This window comes from Pocillopora damicornis, chromosome 3 (genome assembly GCF_964200805.1).
Source record: "Pocillopora damicornis chromosome 3, jaPocDami1.2, whole genome shotgun sequence".
Lineage (NCBI taxonomy): Eukaryota > Metazoa > Cnidaria > Anthozoa > Scleractinia > Pocilloporidae > Pocillopora > Pocillopora damicornis.
Genome location: NC_142672.1, coordinates 11,534,851 through 11,551,069, shown reverse-complemented (window position 1 = coordinate 11,551,069; position 16,219 = coordinate 11,534,851). Strand labels below are relative to the sequence as shown.

Below are 16,219 nucleotides of genomic sequence, written 5' to 3'. Positions count from 1 at the left end.
CTAATCAAATTCAATTGCGCGAGCGTGCTTCATATTCCTATTGTGCACGCTCATGACGTCAACAAACAAATCCCTTCAAAAAAAGAATTTCCATCGGGTTGAAAATGTTATAAAACAATTGGTTCATACGTCAGCTGTGCGTTCATCGAGATATGAAGCACGCGGGAAGTTTGGAGAGCACGAAAGATGCGTTAAGAGTTGCTCGAGGCGTAGCTGAGAACATCTCTAGCTTCCTGAGTGCTCTCCAAACTTCCCGCGTGCTTCATATCTCGATGAACGCACGCTGACGTATGAACCAATTGTTAATTATTTTTTCTTCAAGTGAATTTGTAAAACATGCCGATTAAATATATAGAAGGAGTCCCGGCCGGTTTTACTCATGATTTCTAAGCTAAAGGAGTGACATACGAAATTTTGATGAGGCAACTTATGGTTCTGTTTATTTTTTTTAATTGATAAATGTTTATATATATATTTTTTCAGTCTTCTTTCTCATCTTTGACCAGTTTCTCACGAAAGAGGCACTACGCGATTTGACTGCAGAAGTGATATGATACGTAGGTGGCATTTCTTAAACATAACAAACAAAACTTCTCTAAACTCTTGGTTTAGGAATCCATAAAGCGCCCAGTTACACGCGCAGTTGATATAGCAAAGCCATTTGACAATCTGGCTCGCATATCGGCGACAGGGAAGCTTTTCATTGTAACGGGAAACGTTTACGACGTGAAAAACAAAAAACGGTAATGAACATATCGTAAATATTCCTACAAGAAGACTTAGCGTTTTGGCGCATTTTCGTTCCTTAACAATTTGTATCTTGTGGTCGTCTAACGGAGTCCAGCCACATAAAAGAGCAATTCTACACGAATGTTGCCGAGAGATTCGATAAATTAGGGCGTATGAAATAAGGCACACAATAAACGGCATCAAAATGTCGAGCAACAACAGCGGAATAGCGTGGGTCAGTGAAATGGTAAATCCAGGATTTAGAGCGTTTGGCGTTTTCCAAGCAAAAAAGCTGAGAATGCTGCTTATTAGAGCGTAAATCCAAATAAGTAAAACTGCTGCAAATGTTTCCTTCGTGATAATAGTTGCATGGTGTGTCAAGGGCCGTGAAATTGTTACGTACCGCTCCACGCTAATAGCTGCTAAATTGCAGACTGACGCCGTGCCAAAACAAACGAACATGGAGTTCCATAACTTTGTCATCGCGTCACTGATGGGCCATTGAGGTTCACTCACAATACGAACCAATTCTAAAGGCATAACCAACAGCGCTTGAAAGATATCCGCTGTTATTAACGAAATGAAAAACAAGTTCGCCCTTGTGCGAAGACTCGCGTTGCTGTTGAATGCGGCGTAAATCAAACAGTCGCCGAGAAGTGTTACCGTCATGGTGAGGGTGACTACAAGCACTCCAAAGGCTGTGAAGAAAACATTCGATTCTCCTTTAAGTGAGTCTGCTGTCGGACTTAAAACAGAGCTGTTCATCGTTGAAAAGTCATTAACATAGCGTCAATGAAAGTTCAAAAGATTCGACTCTGTGGTCCCTTTTGACCATTAGCAGCAATGCAATTTCCCACGTGGCTGTTTGTGTTTTTTTCTCTACCTTGATAATATTATCTAGAATGAAAAATTTATTCATATCTCCCAATGGTACACTTACTTAATACTTACAAAATTAAAGAAGTTCGCCTCATAATGGTCAGAAACAAATTATATTTGAACAGTTGTCTCACTTCACTCACTTTTGTTATTTCAGCTATTGTTGTTAAGGATAGACTTTCAACCAGCCCCCAACCCTACCCCTCAAAAACAGAAATTAAACCAAAAAGAAAACACTGTTGTCGATCGAGATGTAAGTCTTTTTTGCGGAGTAGCAAGAATGAGCCTTTTCCAACCAGTTTAATTCCGATTCATTTTTAAGTTCTGCTTGACCCCAATGTGGACCCGGCCCAACGTGGACCCGGTCCAATGTGGACCCCTATGCGGGACAAATTCAACGTTGACCCCCTAACTAACATGTGTTGCCTAAAACGTTAATAACAGCATTAGAGAAAGATGTATGTTCTCTCATCAAAGTAAAGTGCATGTACATACTGATTCATGATAGCTGAGCGACAAACAACCTTCGTATTTTAGATCATGGGTACTTAAAGCATCTGTCGGCCGAGTAGTGACCGATACTATCGGTTGACAAGTCGACCGACATTCGGTTGATTCTCGGTTGACAAGTCGATCGATAGTCGGCCGACTGCCGGTCGCCATGCTATTCATGTCGGTTGACCGTCGGTCGCCACAATCGGTCGATACCTGTTCGGTATGTTGGTCGACACATGGCCGACACCTCGACCGTTACATTGCGATCAATAGTCGGCAGTGTATTGAGTGTCGGTGGTGTATCGGTAGACTGTCGGTGGTATGTGTTGTTTTGGAATGGTAGCCGTATACGTGTCGGTCAAGAGGCAACCGATTTCGTTTGACATGTCGACCGATACTTGGTCGATAAGCTGGTCGAGTATCAGCCGACTGGTCGATGGACACTCGGTCGACACGTCGACCGATAATATCGATCGATACGCGACCGACAGATACCTAAGTATACGTGATCCCGTGTTTTTCCGAGGATTTTCAGTAAGCCCCATATCCAATAATACTCTCCTCCCCTTCAGTGGACCTCCCCATGGAGAACTCATTCGATTGGTTCACCGGTATGAAACGTTGCTCGATTCAGTTTTACGATCGGTGACATGTGGTTGTCATTACGATAAAGGGTAAAAGAAGTTTTTTTTAGATTTTTCCATGTTCTCCTCAAAAAAGAGAGAACAAACAATCGGTGTCAGTGACACACCGACGGACATCCCGAAAAACTTACGACGAACATACAGATACATCTTAGCGATTCCTTAATTCACGCGTCTGTGCGTGAATGGTAGTCGCGCACCCTAACTGCCTTGATTCTAAAAAAAGATAGTCCAAAACTAGCACTCGTTCTTTCTGTTTTCGACTGGCCTCAGAGGCTTTGACACTGTTTGATCTAGAAGTGTACATGAGGAACCCAAATAAGTGCCTTGACGTAATTGGTTGACAAAAAAAGGTTGGACTCATATTTAAAAGGATTAACTTTTACTAATTAGCGCTCTCCCACTGATAATTGCAGTAAATTAAATTTAAAGCTCGCTTTTCCATTATCTTTGGCCACCAAAGAGTGAAATACTGAGTCTTGCGGAAAGTTTGACTGTAAATTTGTGAAATTACCCATTGACACAGAATCGGGATATCTTTATTACTACCGTAAAGAATGGGGACAAATTTATCTAAAATCAGCAGGAAAGTAAAAGAAAAAAATAAGAAAGGTGATGGGCCAAGAAGAAGCGTTCAATTTGCGGCTACGAAAGCAGAACCCCCTCTAAAAAGGAGCAAGAAGCAAATGGCGTCTTTACGTCGCAAAGGCGTAGTTGATGAATGCAATGTCCAAAGTTATCACGAAGGAGCGATGACAAAAAATAGTCGGCTTCAACAACTACATGCAAACCCGCCTCCTGGATTCAGAAAGTTCGAGTCCGAAGTGCCATGGCGAACCATTGATGAAGAATTGGCGCTTCAGTTGTGGGAGGGCGTCTTCCAACCAATGTATACTACCATGTTGCCGCTAAAAAGGTCCCGGATACAGAATGAACAGAAAAGTTAAGGCCGGGAGTGTAACAGTGTGTGTGTGTGTGTAACAAAGTGTAACAGAGTGTAAAAGAAGTTTCTTTTTCTGTCAATTTTATTTGTGGTCTTAACTTTTTCAGCCTGTCAATTTTTCTTCCGTTTATTGCTTTTTGAGAGAAGCACGGAGCGAAAGAGCAGTTGGGTAGTTTGAATAATCGTGATTGCGCTCTTGAACTTTGACTGATAATTACATTATTGATTTTTGTGGTGAGTTTGGCGACTGAAATGAAGATAAGTTGATTTTATCAATTAAATTGATAATTCAAATTGGCCGCCTTAATAAGAGTTCTTACAGCTGAAGTTTCGAGTGTTAGCCCTTCGTTATTTGCTCTGACAGCTAGCGTATGTTTGAAAACCTGAATTACGCCGATATTTCTCAGATTTGCTAACTCACTTCGCTTTCATATTTTTTTCAACTAACTGTCTGAAAATCTGAAAAAAGAGTCTAGTAGACAAAGGGGTTAGTTTCTAAAGAAACTGTGGTGATGCGTCGGTATGAGAGTGTAACAAGGTAATTTGGTATTATCAATTCGGTTAATGAAACTAAATTACCCTGAGAGAAAAAACAAATGTGTTACTACTGGTATTTGATGTTAACTAATGACGATTCACGGAGAACTGAATAGATACATTTCTCTTGACGCCTATTGACGTCGACATTCCGAAGAAAATATGTCACTGTTAACTTGTTAAGTGAACCACATTTGGCCTGACCAAAATCTCCGAAACTTCTAAAAATTCCTAACAAAGGGGTAGCAAATATGCACTAACGAAAGCTCAAGAACAACTATCAAAACTCCGTTAAAAACAATGTACGGGAGAAAAGTCCTCCTCCGTTTTCCAATGTCAAGGTTAGAATTCTTTGACGTGTGTGGCTAAAAAGGTACATGAAAAACATCCTCGTCTGTTTTCCAATGTCAAGGTTAGAATTCTTTGACATGATTGGCTAATTTGTGAAATCACGCGCGCCGCGCATGGATAAAAAAGAATGCGAAGGGAGAGTGCTAATTAGATGAAGAGAAGGAAAAAGTTCGAACAAAAAAATGAAATCAAGAGAAAAAAAAGGAAAAAAATCATCGCGGCATGATTATAGCATGCAATTACGAATTACTAGTCTGCTTTAGGCTCTCGATAAACTACCATTGTGTAATACCCAGAAGTTGTTAACTGAATCCAATTCCACCAGTGTCGTTAATTGTAAGCGTCCCGAATTAATTAGCATGTCCTGTCCTAGTCGCTAAGTAATGGTAATATAGCTTACGAGTAGCCATACCCTCCCCCCTGAAGGTGAAATGGAAGCGATGGCACGTAGACGTTCCCTCGGTTCTATTTCACCTTGCGCGGGAGGGTACGGCTACACCTAGGCTATGTTAATAGGACTGAGAGGAGTCCAATTCGGTCGGTAATCATACCATTAACAAAATCGGACGACAGCGTTTATTTCGAGTATGATTACAGACCGAATTGGACGGCACGAAGTCTTATTACCCATTAATAATAAAAATTACAATTGCCGAGAAAAGTAGAATAGCCAAGTTATAAAAGAAAGGGAAAATTTACATTAAAAAACTGACAAAGGAGGCGTAAATTCTTTAATTGGTTGATTCAAACTACAGCTTTGGATGTGATTGGCTCATCGAACTTTCCGCGAACAAACTGTCCGATAACAACTTGGCAAGTGAATTAGTGGAAAATAGGAGTTTCTTAAACCAATCACAATAGGGCTAAAAATTGGCGGTCGCCAGAGGCGTGTTAAAACTGACCAGGGCCACCAAAAGTTAAGGTTTGAACGCCCACTGTGCGACTATATCACAGAATTTCGAAAAGTTGCAATGTAAATTATGCGACATACAAAGTTAAAAAATAAAGCTCAATATGTAGTTTAACTGGACTAACTTTCTCTTCGTTTCCATGCCATGGAAAGTCATTAGGGCGTTTATTCAAGTTTTTCATTTTAAACTAGAGGAAATCGAGGGCTACTTCATTTTGGGGTGGGCCACTAAGAAGTCAAGGAAACTTGCCCCGACTGGCCTTCAAGCACTGGAGTTAATTTTTAGCCCTGTCACAATCGAGGAAATTGTGATTTTCACGATCATAACTTTAATGAATCGGCTTCTTTTCTTAATGATAGTTTCTATGATCACGGACGTAAACACTTTTAAGTTAGTCACGCCCCAAGAAAACTTCTTGCAATTTAACAGAAGTCCTCTCAGTAATTTTGGCATGTGTCATCAATTTTATCTTCAGTTAGACACCAGTATATATTACGGTGCAAAACAGATTTAAAACCAAATTGCGTACAGTACTGTAGTGTAGATGTGAAAGAAATCAACGTCTGTGCAAAGTTGAATATAAGCGGTTTCATAAATATATAAATAAGCCATAAAGTGAATAAATTAAGAGATAGTTCATTTGAACCCCGTAGTCATATAAGCTGTATCTATATGTATACGTTTTTTCAAGAGTGAGAGGCAAAGAAAACGTCTCCTATCTGAAAAAAAAATTAAATCTTACACTTATCCTGCCCCCCCCCCCAAAAAAAAACCTTTATCCAGGCGAATATGAGCTACTGCTGGCAGTAAAATTGAAACTCTCTTCGCTCTGAAAACGATCGATGCTTAATGAGTCACTTGACAACTTTTATCTATACGAGCAGTTTTCAGTTGAGTGTTACAAAACCAAAACCAAACCAATCAAAACAACCAATCACAACTACCAATCAGAACAAAGTAAGGTTGACATCATCATTAACCAATGAGAACTAAAAAAAAACCACGCGACCTGCGCGGAAAAATGCGAGTGACCAAATTGGGATTGGTTTTAGTTTCGCATTTGATAGCTTGGAATGGTGGCGCGAGTTTTCTATACCAATCGAAGGGCTAAGTGAAGCAAAACCGAAGCAATCCAGGTTCACTTTTGATACTAAACTGAAAATTGCCTTAGACAGCGTTAAAACGTAAGGAGTAAACCTAAATATTAAGAACTAATGGCAATTCTTTAAATAAAATTATTGGATTAATCTTAACATTTCTAAGTCTTCAGTAATGGAAAATTGCTTATTCCATAAAACTGAGGCAATTCAATACAGCAAAACCTACCGACCAAATAAATAGCACATTTCCGAACCCTTTGGCTTCTTTTTCAAAGCGAGTCCTGGTGCTCATCCTTTCATATGATTATACGTTTCCATTCACATGCAAATTAAATTCATTTTTCATACGAGTGGTTCAGCACCTTAATTCGGAAATGGCCTATTAAGAAGCCGTTAATACCCTTTAATAATCGTTGAATAATATCAAAGTCATAAAAAGTAGTAATAACCCAGTCCCTAACGTGTGGAACCCCATGAAGAGATAATTAAGGCTGTATTTTACTATCTTGGCAAGAGACGCAATGGATTTTTATCTCCTAATGTGCGTTCGTCAAGCCTTGGCTGCTGTTTGTGGATGTTCATGATTTGAGTGACTGCTCTCTCCTGTTGTCTCTGTTTGTTCCTTCGTGTAGTGGGTAAAGAGAAAGGCATACTCTGGGTGCAATAAGGCGAAATCCCGAAATTCCTCTGTTAACGAGTAAAAATAAATATGTCGTGTAAGTACGTTTACAAAATTTTTCTTGTAACTTTTATGTTTGGTTCTCATTACATCCTCTTCGGAAACACTAAGAAGCCCATTAAAATTGCCTAACCCCACTTCCCGATGTGGAGGCCTAGTCCGAATACAGTCAAAGCCTAACTCTTTTTTTCAGATTTGTTTTGCTGCAATTTCTTCAATTATATATACTTCCCCTATGAGGATCACTTCGCTACTAACACGCGCGTCAGTATCGCTGGCGAATTTGCTAGCTATCAAGGACACTCTTTGAACTGAAGATTGAAGTAAGAAGAAACATCAGTTTACCTACCAAACGTGACGGATCCACTGTGGTTCACATCCACCTGATTAAACAAACAGTTTATGTTCAGGTCTGTGATGGAAGGGTAGGCACTCTGAAGAATATGACGTAGTTCTGCTTCATCCACTCGCCCATCACCGTTCATATCAAAAACCTTAAGGGAATGAAATGATGGAGTGACATTCAATTAAGCGTCGAAAGTAATCCGTGATTGCTTTACTTCGGTCTGTGATTGGTCCAGAAAAATCATGCCATGCTCTAAACCAATCAGACACCAAACGAAAACCAATGGTGACTTGGTCGCCCGCGTTTTCCTGCGCTTTTGGTAGTTTGCCAATTTTTACTTAGAGTCCTCGTTGGCTCTTGATGACGCAAAACTTTGTTATGATTGGCTGTTGTGATAACTTTGGTTTTGCTTTTAAAACAGTTAATTAAGAGCTGTTCTATGATCAACTGACTGCCTACCAACTAGCGTTAGCTCCAGATGTTTTCAATAAAACTGTCTTCGCAAGAAGAGCTAAAATCAAAGGGAAGGAGACAAAAAATATATTTGACATACTGTTTACTCGAAAGGTTGGTTCTTTGGTTCTTTGACACTAACCTGAAAAGCTAGCTTCATAGCCTCTTCACTGTTCGCTGGTTGCGACACAAGAGCCAAGCCAATGAGATATTCCCGAAAGTTTATGAAACCTGAATCATCCTTACAGGAAAACAACAATCGTCATTTAAAAAAAATAATTTATTTCCATTTAACGGCAAATATTTAATCGCAGCGTCTGTGTTGTTTTGAGATCAAGAAAGCGTTGGTGGTATCAAATCCGCGTGAAGCATACGAGTTTTCGTTCCTTAAAAAGAAACCAGCATAAAGCATAGCAAAAAATGTACACCCGTTCTTCCACATCACGCTCGTGCACGACACTCCTTACCCTCATGAATTGGTACCAGCAAAAACGCCGACCCACGCGCGAATACACTCCTCTGTACGCACACGTAACCAAACGCAAAAAAAAAGCAAGCACCCAATTCCCAACACTGATATAGACACATGCGTACCTGACCTGAGGCCGCACGCATGAAAAATAACAGCCGCCATTTCTTGTAAGGAGCCTAATGTCGTATCATCGCTTAAAAGTTCATTGAAGACTCACCCTGTCATAGAGTGTGAAGAGATGTTTCACATGACTAGTGACAGGCAGGCTAAGATATTTGGCAAACTCGTTTATATCAACCAAACCATCCCTATTAGCGTCTATTTCAGCAAATTTATCCAACAGCTCCTTCATTGTATCCATCTTCATGCTGTTAGAAAAATAAGCAAAAGTGATCGGTCCTAGCATCCTCGACTTTGATCAGCAATCTGATTTTAAACTCGTATGTAGCTAAGGAAAGATTTCCCACACATTTGACAAAGAACGTCAAGGCAGTCTTGTAAAGCAAAATTTGTTGTGAGCGTTCGTAGTTAGATCTGTAAGTATTTACTATAGCTACTATTCGGGCCTCTTTTCGTTCCTAAATTCTATTCAATAGGTGGTGCCTTATGTGTGAGATGCAATTCAAAAGGAAAGGATGAAAAGGATGAGAACATCCACCGACCTGAGTTTGCTGCTTATCTTCTGATATTCTACCAAGCCTGTCATGGATGGTTGGTTCTGCTGGGAGGCCTGTACCATTAGTCTTGTGTCTTCATAGGTGTGTTCAGTGACAGGAACATTAAGAAATCTGCAAGAGGGAGAAACTACGTACTTCAAATTCATACTAATGATTGATGTATCAGTGACCACAGAACAAATCTTTTAATTAGTTCTCTCAGAGCACCTGTTATGCAGGTAAGCTAATAATGGTATACTCTATAAAGAAAAGGAAAAGGGAAAAACCAAGTTATTGTAATTTCCATGCTAAAAAAAATGAAAACGAATATGTGGTCACAAGTGTGATTCCAACTTTAAAACACGCCTCTAATCACCCCTCTCAAAAGTGTGATCAGAAGTATGGAAATATGTGATCTTTTAGGAAACAAAACGGGTCTTAAACTGGAAACAGTGCTACAAATTGGATCAAAAGACAAACTAAATATTGATGGCACCTTGCTACTTGTTCCCGAACATTCCTTGCATAAAGTTTTCCATCATGGATTTCCTAAAAAGAAAGAAAAACTTTTAGCCTCTGCATCTCCTCCAAGTTGGAGGGTTGTCTTTTTGTGTTTATCTAAAAAATCAGCAAACTAAACTTAAAAAAAAACTATGCCACTTCAATAGGAAACTAATATATTTTGAATACTCAGAAAACAGTCTACAACTTGTTGCTTAAAGCTTACTGCTAGTTCGGTTAAAATATACATGTAGTTGTTATAAGAGCAAAACAAAAATAGAAAATGTCACTTACTTCTGTATCAGGCTTGTAAACTGGCAGAATCTAGCATGGAAAAGAAAATTTAAGACATTCCAATCAGAAGCAAATGGTGAAACCCAAAACTTTACAAACAAGCTAAGAAAAGCAGTTGATCACTTGTCAATTAAAATAGATATATTCAAAATGAGGATATACTCTATCCTCTCTTGATATCATCACATCAAATGAAAGAAGATTTCACGATCACTTTTTTTACCTCAATTTCCAAGTTATTATGAAACTGGCACAGTGTTAACCAAAGAAGAGTTAGTCTAAAAGGTAACAATTTTAATCATTTATTTGTTAAAGAATCAAGTACAGGGTATTAATAAAACTAGATAGAAATTAGTTATCTTAGAACAATCTATTATAAATTAGGTCTACTAAATAAAAAGAATTACAAGTTTAAAAACTGATAATACTTCAATCTCTAGGTACACTACAGAATAATTTAAGATATAATAATGATCAATGGCAGATTCATCAGGGACTTATTCAGGCCTGTGCAAACCAAATTACTTCTGTCAGCAATTTCAGAATTTAGATCTCAAAGGATGTCTTCCATTTGGTAGTATCATGTATTCAATTCAAAGCCACAGATGCAGTACATTACTAACAACAGCTTGTCAGTCAGAAAATCACAGTTCAACAAAACCATTTAAACATTGTCTTTCTAAGAACTTACTGCATGGCTTATAGTTCAATATACTTAACCCTTTAGTTCCCAAGGGTGATGAACATGTAATTTCTCCCGAAGATATCCAAATGTTATCCAACAAAAAGGTGGTGACAATACTTAAACTTATCAGGTAGAAGATGTTATCTTGACCAAACACTTAATTCTCGTAACAAATTTACAAGGAAATGTGTAGCAGCTAAACGGGAGAATTATCAATCAGATCTTGAGGGTTTAAGAGTTAAAACAAGTCAAACTTACGTACCCACTTGGGCCAGACCATGTCCATGTCACAGTGTCCTGTTAATCAAAAACAGAATAGTTCTTAAATAAAATAAGAGAGATGGTAAGTTTTGAACTTGGTTAAGAAATAAAGAAAGATGTTTTTTGTCTGTTCACAAGTGTGGGACAAAGAAAAATGCATGTCATATATGAACTTTGTAATGGACCTCACTCACCATAGAGTCTCTGAGGCTCAGTGGTAGGGCATCGGAGTGCAGAATTTTAAAGTCTGAGTTTTGATTCCTTGTGGGGACTCAGAATTTGTTTTTTCTCCCACACATCTTTCTTTAGAATAGTTCTTTTTTGATAATTTGTAATTTTTAGGTAAAAAAATACAAAAACAACAACTGGAGAGTGTGGTATTGTCATAACACACTGAGGTGTAGTTGCATAATTTTCTGAAATTATGAGAAATCATTGAAAATTATGTAAATCTATTATTTTTCTTTATGGATTTTAGGAAAGGATTTTCTTTCAAGAACTTTTTGTCACTCTGTGGTCAAAATTATTTCTCTAGTATTATAGCACATCAATATCTGAACTGATTGATCAGTAAGCTGTGGCTCACTAACCAGTCTGTTGGGATATTTTAATGCCACAGCTTGAACTGGGACACCTGTATAAAATGCTCCTACAAACACAGAGAAAGAAAATGAACACCTGTCATAAAATAGAAGACATTTCAAAGTTATATGCAGTCCCTTTAACAGCTTGAATTCATCATCCCTCGATGCCAAAGAAAAGCTTCTTAAATGCCAGATCATGAGTTTTTTCTAAAGAAAACCACTTTGTGCCAATCCTTGACCCTTTCACTCCCAAGATCTCATTAGTAATTCTCCTTACTGTCTGCCAAATGATTCTTATTATGTTAATGTGGAGAATTTGATATCAGATCAATTAGCAATTCCATAAATGATATTTTTCTTTATTCCCATCACTTGTCTGCATGATATTGTATAGATATAGTAAGGAGAAATTCTGTCTTGGTCACTCACAGAAGTTAAAGGGTTAACCCCTTCACTCTCAAGATCTTATTAATAAGTAATTCTTATTACTGTCTTTTATACAATTCTCATAAGATTAGTTTGAAGAATTTTGTATTGGATCAATTTATTTAATAATACTCTAATTGATATTTTTATTAAATATTATCATCACCTGTCTGCTTGGTATTGTCAGGAGAAATTCTGTGTTGGTAACAAATGGTGGTCGATAAAGAGTTAAAAGCAAATAAGATTTAATATTTGTTACCAACCTGGTTTAAAAGTGATCAGGCATTTCCTATTAGTACAGGTTCCTACAAGAAGACATGCAAAGTATTGCATTAGACAGTTACTTGGGGTTGATACTCTCTGTTTAGAACTTTTCAAATCAGTTTGATTTTTCTTAGCTTGAGTCAGATTAATCATAAAGAATACAGAATGAAGTTCAATAATAAACAATTGAACTGGTCTGAAAAATTTGAAAGTAAGAAAAATAATTCAACTAGTACATAGTCACGGATATTAAACAATCATTCCACAAGCAGGCAATTTGAGATGATAAATAGCCAACGAGGCCTGTAGGGCCAAGTTGTTTATAATCATCTCATATTCAACAAGCATGAGTGGAATTTTTGTGTCATCAAAAACACCCAAAATATACTCTTCCCAACTTTATTTTGTAAGAACAAAGAGAATGTTACAATGTAAAAAACACTTCCAGTTTCACTTGTCTTCATGTGTGTGCATGGTATAATGGCTCATAGCCCATGATGGCAATGAAAACTCTTGAATTGCATCATCCAATGATCCACTTTTGAATAAAATACACCACCTACCTTCTGGAAATATCACCACATGAGGCCATTTTCCACCAGAACTGGCTCTTCTTTTGATTTCAGAGATTGTCTTCTTTCGGGAATCTGGATCTGTTCTTGATACATACACAGGTTGTAATGCACGTATGCATCCTGTAACAAGTTAAGACAAACTAGAAGTTAGTTTGATTACTTGATGGCTTGGATTGATCTCAACTGTCAATTAAAAGGTTTCTATGAGGTAAAAATAAGAATTTTAAAAAGATTTTTCATCCAGAAATGTCGAAGCAGGAAAATAATCAAATTGGTTATTTCCATCTAAATCTGTCAAATAGCTCTGGTCATCAAAATTTAGTTAGAGGATTCTGGTAAGAAACCTGAAATTGTCTGATCTTCTTTAGAAGAATAATGAGCCCCCTAATAAATGGTAGGCATTCAAACAACCAATCAGAAAAGCCAGGTGTTGAGTGAAATCTTATTAGTTTTTATCTTCTCAAATGAAAAACATTTTTGATAAAATGATGTTATTTTCTCATGTTACTATAATGACATAAATGTATACTGTACTTTTGTACCAGAGTGATACAGAAAAACTTCTCTCTGATTAGTACAGATAAAGAAACCAACTCATACATAAAATTGTCCAGAATGTCCCACATGTTCCATCCACCAATTTTGCAAAACACCCTTTTTACTTGAACATCATTCAGGGTGCATATTCTCCATATTGTTCTCTGCACATTTTTTATTGTACTGACGAGGAGAATTTTTTTAAAAAAATTCAGAGCCCCTCTAGATCATTTCCTTTATTCTCATGACCTTCATGTGTGATTCAGGGATGATAATGTAGTGAGAGATAAGATTTTGGTCACTTTTAGGGGTTAAAGGGTTAACTTAGAATGTTATGAAATTGAATTCACACTAACCCCCTACAAGAGGTATTGAATCATTTTCCTTCCTGGAAACTCCTGAAGGTAAGCAAATAACACTCAATGCCAAGGCATCAATAAATGATGAATGTGGAGCCACAGTTAATATTGGAGCTTCCTCTGAACTGCTCAGTTTGCCTTTGACTTTAGCCCAATGAAAACCCATGCAGAATAACATTGCCCGTGCAATACCACGAAGTGGCTTTCTCATGATCCTACATGAAAACACAGCATGCTGATTATAATAAAAGCTTTGGTCACAGTTGCTGACACAGGAATTAAAACTACAGCATACAGCCAGGAATATTCATTTCAAACTCAGTTGTAGGTACATAAATTACTGGTAGCCACTGTTAAGAGTTTCAAAGCTGATGTTTTGAGGTTAGCCCTTCGTCAGAGCAAATGACAAAGGGCCAGTGCTCGATACCTAAGCATTATTATGTTCTTTATATTATAAACTCCATTGATAATACTTGATTACCCTATTATACTCTCCCACTGATGCAACACCACAGTTTCTTAAAAACTTACCCCTTTTATTCAGTTGTAGGTACATCTACGTGAGCTGTGCATGATACAGGGGAGAGGTAGTGGCCTTAGCTTAGCTGGCAGAGTCATGGTGTTGTGTTTATGGAAGAAACACTTTCCTTCCACAATGCCTCTCTACATCAAGGATTATATAAGGGTGTACAAGTACTAGGGATGTCTGATGAAATTCTGCAAGGAAACCTTGCAAAGGACTGGTATCCCATTCAGGGTGGGAGTAATGATACTCCTAGTGTCTTTATGCTATGGAAGCCAGGATAAGCTCTGGCTGGATGAGCAACATGGCACGAGTACAGACTTTATCTTCCTAATTTTTGCACTACAGACCTGACATAACTCAAGCAAAATAATGGTAATAACACCTTCTGTATCCTGACAGTGGTTCTGGTTCTTCTTCTTTCTTCATACACAGGGTAGTCAGTTTTCCTATCACACTGGCCACAATGAGGAGAAAAAACAAGCACAGGAGCCTGACTGGAAACAGTGTTACACTAAGAATTGCAACCTGAAATAAAACAATTGTATACAAATAACATGGTTATAAATATTATCCTTATGATTAAAGGCAAAACAACTACATGTATCACACAAAAGAGTGTTAAGTTTTTTTTATCTAAATGCATGAGCTAAGAAGGAAGATTTCACCTCTTCTTAAGGAAGAGAGACATTGTCAACAACCCTGCTGAAGCAACTGGATTTGGCAAAGTAGTTTGTGAATGAAGTGGACTAGCAGTTACGATACATATTAAAAATGAAGGTAAAAAGCCATTATAGAACCTGGCATTCAGTTGTTTTATACAACCAATACCATTTTCCCTATGAACTCCTAACTCCCCCCCTCCCCCATAAAAAAACAAACAATACCTCAACATTGTGTGAACATTTTTGTCAATATCTATGGATTCTTCAAAGAGCCACACTTAAAATTGAAAGGCTCAGAGCAAAAACGATCCCTTGATTTTTCGGCCATTTTTGAAAGTGTTCAGAAGTAGTTGTCAACTACTTCTGAACACTTTCAAAAATGGCCGAAAAATCAAGGGATCGTTCTTGCTCTGAGCCTTTCAATTATGTTTCTTCTTCACACAGTGGCTTTGCCTATGAGGAGTATAATACTAAGAGCTTAAAACAATGAGCTTTCTAAGTAAAGAGACCCTATAGGGCCCATTAGAAGAGACTTTTTTCACGGATTTTTTTTTTTTTTTTGGCTCAAGTGACATGTAAAGCTAGAGCGACGACGAGGCGTAATTTATGCTTTCAAATTGCTCAGAACCAGCGGGATGGATGTTTGTTTACATTGATACTGTTTGGACAGCTGAGATAAAAGTAACTCACTGTGAATTTTAATTCGATCGTGGACAAAATTTATCGTTACAAATGCGTTCTTTGATACCCAATACTGCTACCATTCTAATTCTTGTGTGTTCTTAACATTTCAAACAAGAAAAAAGTTGATAAACCGAATTACCTTGAGTTTGTCGCAGAGTGTGAGCTTTAACTTGAAAGAGAACGGATTGTGTACATCGGGCTCCACGAGAGATTTGGCGCGCAAAAGGACTTTAGGTTTGGGTGCTGCAGACATCTTTTACCTCAATTAAAGCACATTAAAAGTCCTGAATAAATCATGCATATTTGCAATAACAACTAAAAGGCCTCGTACAGATTGCTATGACCTTTTTGTGAAAACAACTTATTGTATGCAAAGTAGTTTACAACCTCGTTTCGGTGACGATCTCGTTGACGTGCTGGTATGATGGGCGCGTTTGTTTCACGCGGACAAGGAAAATTCCGGGACAAATTTTAATACGTGATCGGAAAGATCACCGCGCGGGAAGTACTTTAAAGTGAAGTTTTTTTTTCCTTAAGGAAAGGGCAGAGGTTGCTTTTCATGGAGCCAAATAATGCGTTAAAACATTTATTTTGTTAAAGAGGCTTTATAGCATAGCTGGTAAATTTGTCTAATCAAATTCAATTGCGCGAGCGTGCTTCATATTC

At 37.9% G+C, this 16,219-nt stretch overlaps 1 protein-coding gene across 1 annotated transcript; it reads right to left on the bottom strand.

Annotated features, from left to right (window-relative positions):
• Positions 1 to 5,800: 5,800 nt before the first annotated feature.
• LOC113667081 (lysophosphatidylcholine acyltransferase 2) lies at positions 5,801 to 15,968 on the bottom strand. The gene is made up of 15 exons (XM_027182884.2): positions 15,693 to 15,968; positions 14,590 to 14,732; positions 13,679 to 13,896; positions 12,774 to 12,905; positions 12,210 to 12,251; positions 11,527 to 11,585; positions 10,938 to 10,972; positions 10,214 to 10,268; positions 9,991 to 10,020; positions 9,692 to 9,744; positions 9,202 to 9,327; positions 8,757 to 8,907; positions 8,210 to 8,308; positions 7,618 to 7,762; positions 5,801 to 7,276 (listed from the first exon to the last, which is right to left on the bottom strand). The coding sequence occupies exons 1-15, from the start codon at positions 15,804 to 15,806 to the stop codon at positions 7,140 to 7,142; spliced, it is 1,539 nt and encodes a 512-aa protein (XP_027038685.2). The 5' UTR covers positions 15,807 to 15,968; the 3' UTR covers positions 5,801 to 7,139.
• Positions 15,969 to 16,219: the final 251 nt, after the last annotated feature.

What these genes read in the sequence shown, in the direction of transcription:
- LOC113667081 (XM_027182884.2), bottom strand. Translation starts at nt 15,806, where the DNA reads ATGTCTGCAGCACCCAAACCTAAAGTCCTTTTGCGCGCCAAATCTCTC. An exon ending in TGTGGTGATATTTCCAGAAG is followed by an intron (nt 12,252 to 12,773) that starts GTAGGTGGTGTA and finishes GTCTTCTTGTAG; the next exon opens with GAACCTGTACTAATAGGAAA. An exon ending in CCTGATCACTTTTAAACCAG is followed by an intron (nt 11,586 to 12,209) that starts GTTGGTAACAAA and finishes CTGTGTTTGTAG; the next exon opens with GAGCATTTTATACAGGTGTC.